This window comes from Pavona decussata, unplaced genomic scaffold, assembly GCF_977016875.1.
Source record: "Pavona decussata unplaced genomic scaffold, jaPavDecu1.1 SCAFFOLD_161, whole genome shotgun sequence".
Taxonomy (NCBI): Eukaryota; Metazoa; Cnidaria; class Anthozoa; order Scleractinia; family Agariciidae; genus Pavona; species Pavona decussata.
The window spans coordinates 2,282,501-2,292,191 of NW_028145572.1; the positions used below are offsets into that span (position 1 = coordinate 2,282,501).

The 9,691-nt window shown below is 41.3% G+C and overlaps 1 protein-coding gene across 1 annotated transcript; it reads right to left on the reverse strand.

The window, feature by feature from the left end:
- Positions 1-2,775: 2,775 nt before the first annotated feature.
- LOC146464736 (uncharacterized) lies at positions 2,776-5,059 on the reverse strand. Its single transcript, XM_085129292.1, has 2 exons — positions 4,633-5,059; positions 2,776-3,836 (listed from the first exon to the last, which is right to left on the reverse strand). Exons 1-2 carry the CDS (start codon positions 4,976-4,978, stop codon positions 2,920-2,922), a joined length of 1,263 nt encoding a protein of 420 aa, XP_084985418.1. The 5' UTR covers positions 4,979-5,059; the 3' UTR covers positions 2,776-2,919.
- Positions 5,060-9,691: the final 4,632 nt, after the last annotated feature.

Sequence of the window (9,691 nt, forward strand, 5' to 3'; positions counted from 1 at the left end):
GCTCAGCAAGATTTGGGGCTCAACGAACACCCCTATCTAACCCTTACCTACGCGCCTGATATCTGTGTGTCCGCTGTTTTTTTCTGTTTAATATGACTCGTAATCGTTGATTGGTATGCTTCGATCCGTATTTTGTTAGTCAGATCTGTACGTGTATTAATTGTTTCTACTCGAAGGGGAGTTATTTCACGTTAACCATTTGCTTGATTAATTTTTCTAGTTCATTTGAGAATCTAAAGGGAAATTTAGGGTTTGCCGTTGTCGTAAACGTGTTGCTATCTATAAAACGTTTTTTTAAACAAGAGAAATCTTAACCTAGGCAGAGAACGGTAACTTTTTAATAGTACTGTAAAGAAATCACAGTAACAATTACGTTTATCTTTGATATAAACAGTACATAAGCGTTTTGTTAAAGTTAGGAGTATGATTTGTTTCTGGTTGGGCGGAAGGGGTGGGGGGGTCATCAGAAAAAAATTGTTTCTGCTGGGGGGGGCCATGTGGAAAAAAATTGCATGCTAGGGGGGGGGGTCATACAGTTTCGTAGTGGTATATAACCAAATCCCACCAGCCCCCCCATGCTCATAAAAAATGAACGGTCCCTTAGTTCAAATTTGGTGTTTATTAGCCTGATAAATAATAAAATAATTCACTGCGTCTGCTATATTGGGATGTATTTTTAGCCATTCTAGAAGCATTTATTTTAAAAATATTTCCGGCGGAACATGCCGGAAACCCTTAGGACGCTTGCGCCTGCAGCGCGCGCTAAAAATTCCTTCAGCATTTTATTTAGCCCCCCCCCCCCCCCCCCCCATCGCAAAAATGCTGCGCGGTCCCTGTCTTTTGTCACTATTCCAGAACAGGAATAGCCGGAATAGACGGTATTCGTCCTGTTTGGCGACCTATTCTATTTTCGCGATGAACGGAATAGTATCCTCTTTATTATACTTCCGATAGCAGCATAAACGGAATACAAAATATTAACGGCAGACTGATCCCAACGGCGGAGGTGACGAGCTTGATAGAACAAACAACAAAAGCTAGAATAACTGAAATATATTTGTTTTTTAAAAAACAAATTTTTGCCCGATATTTCGGTTTGTAATACAAACCTTCCTCGGGGGCTGAATACACTACAGTTTACTTAGAATAAAAGGAATTGTCAGTTCTTCAGCCCTGTTTGATCTAGGCACAACTGAGAATACAAAACGTAGCAAGAACTTACAGACAGCAACAAATTAAGCGAAATAACTGCACCAATTATTTTAAAGTTGGTACTTGGGGATTTAAGCCTGGTTTACACTAGTGATATTAGGACGTAAGAACCACGACATAAAGCGTTTGTTCACATTGGTGACATAAAGTCGACATAGTGTCTTTTCGAGTTTTCGTGACCTTACAGTTATGCCGCTAGTGTGAACGGTACAAAAGCAATAAAGTATTAGGCACTACTCAACTGTGTTTCTTTGATTTGTACAGTACTGAGTTCGAATATTCCGATGCTGTCTGTTCCATGTTAGTGAAATAGGGTACCGGAAATTGTCATATTTTAGTCTCAAATAGGGTGAGGGTTTGGAGATCCGAGCAGTACACCCCCACCACATAATTCGAGGAGTATTCCCCCCCCCAGGGGTTCAGAGACTGTCAAACCAAATGATATTGGGTACAGAATTTTTCTTTTTGTGCAACAAATATAGCACCCGCGGCCGATTGTATTTGCTTTACCAAGGTGCCGTACGATGACACAACATCGAAGGACATGGAAACAGATTCACAAGGAGTCAAATAATTTTTTATTGTAGAAAGCCAAAATCAGTTTTGTAGCTTTTCTTAAAGGACTTTGAACAACTGGGGCCTGAGTTGTAGAATCCATATCCGGTTTCAGTCGTTCAGTCTGAAACTGAGTTCAAGTTCAAGTTTATTAAGTTTTCCAAAAGTTACTTACAAATGAACAAAACTATACCGCCTACTTCACACCAAAACGGAGAGTAAACAATAAAACTGTTAGTTTGGGACCACATGAAGTGTCCGCAATTCGGTAATATTTAGCGGGAGTTATTTCCATACAATTCTTTGTAGTTTCACCGGCGGGAGATTTAGCTCTTGTGCGCAATGTGAGAGTTGACTGTGTTCTACCCTCAGCCGGTTATAGGAAACTTAACGTTGAATAAAATTAATGCGAATTTAAAAAAACTTCACGTTAATTTCAGTTGCGTTGTTTTCTTTTATGGTTTATTTCAACGACCTCAATGAATAGAGCTTCATTTTCGTCACCGACTTTAATTTCGATTCAGATGTCTTTTCCAAATTCTTAGGTAGGGGCAATTCAAAGCCTAAACAGCTGCTTAAGTTAGCATATTCATTTTTAATACAACATTTAGGATATTAAAGGTCAACCTTTGCAGTTACAGATTCTTTCTCATCATTCGTTGCAGTAATTCGGGACAAAAGACTTTGAAGGCATCAATCTTCAACGTGTTCTAACTGTTCTCTGACTGACGCGACCTCTGCGCTCGCGTTTATAAATTCCTTCCCTGGAAAAGTTTGCCTTCTTATTCGCAGAAATTTTCCTTATTTAAATTTAATTTCCCGTTAATTAAGCGGCATTAATTTCAAATACTTTTTAAATTAAAAGAAGCGTTCATTTTCTATAATAATGTACATCAACTCAATCAGCGGGTGTGGCCAGCATTGTAAGCATGCGTATGGCCATATTACCCAGGTGATGGCAGCCAAGGGCAGCTGTTTGCGTACTTATTAGGAAACATCATTATGGCATAGCTAGGCGTAAAGTTCTCCTTAAAAATCCCCATGGGGAAAGATGGTGTACAAAAAATCGACGATCGTAGCTCCCTACTACCCCCGCCCCCGTCGAGTTTTCGTGCACCCTCGTTCCCACCACGGTCCCTGTCAACAGGCATTTTAAGCAACGTTCCCAGCGCTTCCATAGCGTGTTCTAAAGGTTGATGGATCGTCATTAGCCTGGACTGTTATGGTGGTTCTTCCCTGTGTAGGCTCGTAAATTTCCCTCCTGATTGGTGTTGTTTCCGGAGATGTCACCCGTGGTGACGACCGCTGATTTCTCTTAGCTGCAATCCAAGCGCAACAGTATCCAACGCTGCACTGCGGTCCAATGAAATGCTGCCCGACTTTACACGTGAGGATTGCCAGAACGACAAAAGCAACGATGGAAAAAATGACCACAGCAGCGACATAGGTTGAGTCGGTGGCTTCGTTCTCAATTTTCTTGCTTTGTGTCTTCTCTTCTTTGATGCTGTCTGGATAGGGCTCATCATCCCTAGGGAGACCCCCATAAGGAAACAGTCCGTTTACGTTAAACCACTTTGCTGTAAACGCCCCAGAATTCGATCGTTTAGAAACAAGAGTTATAATCATAAAATTCTTTTCTGAATGCGAAAGAGGCGGGGCTCCAGATTTGGCACCGAACCCACAAGAAACGTTTTCACTCTTCTTGCAACAACTGGGAGATGCTTCATCGCTAAAGGTAGCGTTTTCCAAGAAAACATAATTATCCTCGCAATCTTCGGGCAAGGAAAATTTTGTGAACAGCAGCTTGATGTAAAAATCAGACTCGTCAGTCCACAATGTCCTGCTACACCTCATGGGACCCGTGTAGCGCGAAGTGTTTGGATTTTGCGGATACCCCATCTCGCCAGTTGCACGTCCCGTTACGTTTGTCAGAATCGATCCGCAACCCACCTCGTCACTGCCATCTCCACAATCTGCAATGCAGTCGCATCTTTTGCAGATATCCACTGACTCGTTTTTTGTACATTCAAAGATTCCGGTGCCATTGCAATGATCAGTCACGCAGTAGCCTGTAAAGTATAATCACGTGTCAGTTGCAGGAAAACTGATGAAACTTTGAGCTTGTTTAAAAAAATCCGACACAGGGAAGGCCTTCAAGATTAATTAACGTTAAAGCGCGGGTTGGGATTTCTTTTTTTTCTAATGAAATTTATCCTCCAACACCCACGCCAAACCCTTTTCACCAGTTCCAGCAAGTCCCGAATAGCGAATGACCAGCCCTAAATACAATGGCCGACAGATCATCAACTTTATAAGGAGAAATCAGAAGCTGATCACTTTTGTGGAACCACTGGCTACCTGTCACTTAAAAAAAAAATAAAATAAAAAACATTGAATCATATTCGCATGGCTTCTCACGGTATGGCCTTCACGGGACTGTCATTGTACGCACGTATATTTTACGTTTTATAAAATTTCCCTTTTGCAACCAGTTTGTTGCGTACATAATTTGAACCTTTCAAGTAAAATTTATCAGCGATAAACTTTCAGGTTTGTCAAAGAAGGACGGAAGGAAAATGAATAATTAATGTTTGGAAATAACAGAAAATAAATAGTAAACATCTCAAGTAACAGAAGTAACCCTTATTAGCATAATATCGAATCGAAATCCGCAGAAAAATTTGGCTAATTTAGCCTGTATAATCTAATTTTTCATCACAAAAAAAAACCAACTGTTATTCTAAGAAAAAGAGCGATCGCATTGCTCAGTAAAAATGATCGCGTGATGAATTCCAATTTCAGTTCTATAGCCGCGTACGGTAGTCGCCAAAATATGTTAATCATTTCAGATCATTTCAATCTCACCTGACGAACTTTCACTTGTTTTGAAATCATCCTCGAAGGAAGGTCCTGATCGAGCACTCCAGTTGCCGTCTTTTTGGCACGTTAATGTCTCCAGCCAACCAATCTGTCTAAATCCATCTTGGCAAACAAATTCAGCTTTTTCTCCCGGCACGAAAACGTTATTGTCGCGACCGGCTTGCCACTTCAACATGGCGCCAGCAAACGTCGGTTTTGGTTTTGTACAGTTCTTCGATGTCGATTGTAAAGTTAAAGCTGAACGTTTATCACGCTTAAGACCTTCTGTCATATCGATTGATAAACATATTAAGAGCTGGGTAACAGTGAGTAATATCGTTTGCATCGCCATTGAAAACTAATCCAAGCAATTTTCGATTTCCTTCCCGACGCAATATCATCCGACTCTGATTTCGTTGCGTGTCAGGAATTTACGTGCCGGTCACGTTATAAACAGCGACGACACTCCAGTTTGTCCTTTTTTTTTTTTTTTTTTTTTTTTGCACGATTTGTTTGTACAAACAAGTTACTACCAAAGCTCTGTACTGAACAACTCTAGTAGCTGTATAAAGTTTGCCAGAATTAGCCGTGTAGTTAAAAGTCAAAAGGGAAGCCGGTAACATCCTGGGGCACCCTCGGTACCCTGGGGCCCTTTTCTCGAAAGTCCCGGTAACTTACCGGGCCCGATAAGTATATTTTTAAATGTTTTTCCGCCGATTACACAGTGATTACAGACATGCTACTTGGCCAATGTTGTCATAGAGTTAAACGATTTTAAAATTTAGTGTTCAAAGCTAACGAAAATTGACTTCTGTTAAGAAATACATATCACCAAAGACACTTATCGGGCCCGGTAAGTTACCGGGACTTTCGAGAAACAGGCCCCTGGTAACACTGGGCTAGGGTTGTGACGCCTGACACGAGGTCTTTCACAAGAGAGATCCGGCAAAATTACTAGTAGGTTTAATTCCTGTGTTGTGTGGACCTCTGCATTCAAACGTTTTTCCGGGGATTGCAAAAAGAAATGTTCCGTTTTCTCCCGGTTTGAAAATGGCCGTGCACTTCAACTAGACGCCTTAAACTTTTCAGACACATCTGGTATGAATACGGGAAAAAAGGCAGACCTATTCAAACGTCTGAGAGTGCGTCTGAACGACAGAAGTCTCACCGCTTCCCCCCCCCCCCCCACCCCCATCCCCCTCCAATTTTTTCAGTTTGTCCTTGCAAATGTTTCTTCTTCTTGTAAGTTTTTTCGTGTGTGTAGCGTATTTTGGAGGATTTTGTAACAATTTAAGAAAGGAAACCTCCACTCTAGAAACATATTAACGTTAGATTGTTGAAAATAGCCTACTTTGAAATTTCGTCGGAAAACATGGGAATAATGTTTCAGTGTCGGACAAAACATGATTTGATTATCGCCTATTTTCGCTTTAAAATTTCCCTGGCGCCGCCATCTTGGATTTCATGATGTAATACGCTTGCTCAATTGTTTCACACAAAAGAACATAGCGGCAACCGTTACACGTCATAAAATCCAAAATGGATGCGCCCAGGAAACTTAAAAGCGAAAGTAGTCGATAATCATATCTAATTTTTAACACTTTTGAATGTCATTCCTACGTTCTAGACTAAAATTTAGAATATAAACACTATTTCCAACACTTGCCGCTTGTCTACTTTTCTGAGGGGTCCTTTCACCAATGATGGATATTTTTGTTGATCTGTTGAATTTGGCCAAGAGAGGATGATTTGGCCTATTGATGGGTCATGATCAGTTCAGGGATAACGGTTTATACAAGACTGCTTCCACACTCGAGGATTTTAGCAAGGATTATTTTCGGGCGGCCTCTAACCTTGTAGAAAGGATCCTGGGAACGAGGTTGCTGTCCCGATCCTTCGAGTTCACGCACTGCGCATATCTGCCTCGGTTTTTCACGATCTGAAGAATTGGAGCATTCCCTTAGTTCTAATGCATCTTTAGACCTTATGCAAAACATTTCTGAATTCGTGGGAATATAATAATACAAAATACACTTTTATTTCTTTTCCCACGGTTCGGTCCCCGCATCGTTTCGGGCGGAGCCTTTGTCGGCCTCATAGAACAGATCCTCTGTTATAATACAATGGCGGCAAAAGCCTGGACGCCTCGTGCGCAAAGCTAACCGCCTTGAATTGCTTGCGAGAACACTGAAATATTCCGAAAGTCACTGACTTGGATTTATAGTGAAACTGACACACTAAAGAAAGATAGAAAAAGCAAGCACCGGCGAAATGGAACCCCAAGCGCAAGCAAGCCGGCACAAATTAAAGCAGATAAAGATTTTAAAGGAGTAAGTATTGACTTACACTGAAATAACTGCCTGTTTGCAGAGCAGTCCTCAGTAATCAGGCATGCTTTAACTCTTTGTACTTGCGCTTACGCTAACAGTTGCAATCGTCCAACTGAGTAAAGCTTGAGGTTGGCCGCTGATAAGATTGGTCCTTGAAATTTTTAACGGACGTGCGTAGATAAAGCTGAAGTAACGTGTACTGGAACTTCAGTGGCACAAACAAATACAGCTGACGATAAAATTATCAATTCAATTCGAGCAATACAATAAACGATAGCCACAGTTTGGATTACTTTTATGTGTTTGTCGAACTCAATAATGTTAAGGTGGATCGCAGATCCCCACAGCTAAGTTAAACGTACCCTCACCCCCGAACTCGTGATTTCATGTGAGATTGGCAGGATGTTCGTTTATCACGTATATGAGAGTCTAGATCCACGTCTGTTAAACTCACCCCCACCCCCACCCCTCACCCCTAACCCCTCACCCCTCACCCCTCACCCCCCACCCCTCACCCCTCACCCCATAACCCTCACCCCCAACCCCCCACCCCCACCCCCAACCCCTCACCCCCGGAATAGACCTGCCGTGTGAACAGGCCCCCAAGTCAGAAGTGGGGTACAGGGCGAAAAGAAAAATCGGCGAGCCGGGCGAGCTCAAATCAGGGCCCTGCTCAAATTTAGTCTTCACCCTATACCCCACTTGGGAGCCTGTTCACAGGCCATTAGACGAACACGTTGTGTTCCGTTTTTTGGAATTTACCAGTAAATCTTCAGTTTTCCTGTTCCACATATGTAAGTGTTAAACAAAATTGTTATGGAATTTAATCGCATACCGCGGCTTCTCGGGCTTTTGTCACACTATGACATAACACCGTGAAGATGCCTGTTCTTTGCCTCTGCGGTTCAAAACGGAAAATAAAAACAACCATAAAACAAGCGGAGAGCAAGAATGGATGTTATTTTATTAGCGTTTAACACTGAATAGAGGCAAGCGAAGAGAAATTTTTCCACCTTCCATAGGCGGACATTTGCGCGAGATCAGTTCCTTTACAATTGTTTAACATTCACGACCTCTGTCTTGTTAACAGTCGGTACTCCATTTTTCTATATGGAGACACACGTTCAATTTTGTGTGATTGCATATTAAAATGCTATAGTTTTCGGTGAAGGAGACAAAAATATGCGCCGCGATTTATGAAGACATTTATTTTCGTCCACTTCCTTCGCTGCGTTCGTTTTCTTCACTTTTTTCTTTTAGTTTCCGAGTGTAATCGGTGATATAGAACAAGCACTTGTAGGGAAATCAACTGTTTTGTACTTCTGTTGTAGTACTAATGTGTCGATTTGATTTATTGCAAAATAAAGATCAATCACGCGGCCTGGCCAGCTGAAGAAAGCACTTCTAGGGCGTGCGTTGCGTACAAGAATCTCCCCAGTTCGCGAGTTTCCCTTTTTTCTTTCCCCCCCAAAATGTTTACTACTGTCGTATACAAATGCACATAAAATGAAGAATATAATGTACCTTGAAAATGACTTCCCTTGATGAACCACAAGAAGAAAATCCCAAGAAAGAGAGGTGGGGGGGTGGGGAGCTGGCACACGCCTGAGGAAATCGAGAGATTACAAGGTGTATGTGTTCGCATAGTTTCTCACACAATGTCAAATTCCTCAAGCAAAGGGTTATCGGAAGATTTTCTTATCTTTATCGCTTAAGACTTCTTTAAGAAAAGGACAATTAAAAAGAGAAACGTTGGAAAACTTGTTTTGATCATTGCGTCCTCCTGATGGCACAGCGTGAGGCGAAGGTGTGGCAAGACAGCTGCCCGCGAAAATGTTCTGGTTTAGCTCAAGTATATATTGGATTATCTGGTATAATCAGATTACATCGGCCGAAAACCGGCTGTAAATGAACTGTGTTTCGGCGTTTTGATTCTTTTTTTAACCAGCCGCCTGGTGTAAGGTGTTAATTTTAAAATGCGGAATTGTAGAGAGCGCGAGACTTTCAAGAGCTACAATAGCCTGCGAACAGGCTAGACTTGAGCGAAACGTGTGGACAAGTCCTAGACAACACCAACAAAGTAATAATATTTTATTATTGTTGCGCATGCTTCTATGAATCATTCGACGCTCCGTTTCAGTGCTTCTATAAACAACTGGCTAAAAAATCTCACACCTTTTACTCAATGTAAAAGCGCGTGAAAAGAGGTTTCGGCATGCTTCTAATTAGGTCCCTATTGTCCATGATTACTCGTCCGTGCGTACGTGCTATATTATAAACGCGCGATTTTAAAATCTTCACGTTGGCTAAAAAATTCGCCTTGTTTTGCCTGTCCCTATCGATTTGAAAGACTGCTATAAAATCTTGTTATAAGATGTTCTGGATCTGGGTGAGGACGATTGGTGAGGTTGTCTGCCAATCTGCTAATAAAATATTTAACTCCTCCCTGTAAAACAGAACAGTTTAGGCAGGATATCACACCTCAAGCGTGGGAAAATAAGCTTTGCAAAACGTTCTTTGATAGATGGGATATTAAATAAGAACTTTGTTTATTTTAGTTTCTTTAATATTAGGATAACATGGAAATACCAAGGATTTTACCCCACAAAATGAGAGATAAGGGTACTAACAGGGAAATAATCTCATATAAATTGCACCAATCATGACTTTGTGCTCAAAGAATGGTTCCTTTGGTTTTTTTTTTTTCTTTTTTACCAGAGCTCAATAAAACAGAA

Bases quoted from the DNA above. Each gene is read 5' to 3' on its own strand.
- LOC146464736 (XM_085129292.1), bottom strand. From the start codon at position 4,978: ATGGCGATGCAAACGATATTACTCACTGTTACCCAGCTCTTAATATGT. The intron at 3,837-4,632 runs GTGAGATTGAAA...TATACTTTACAG, and splicing joins AACAAGTGAAAGTTCGTCAG to GCTACTGCGTGACTGATCAT.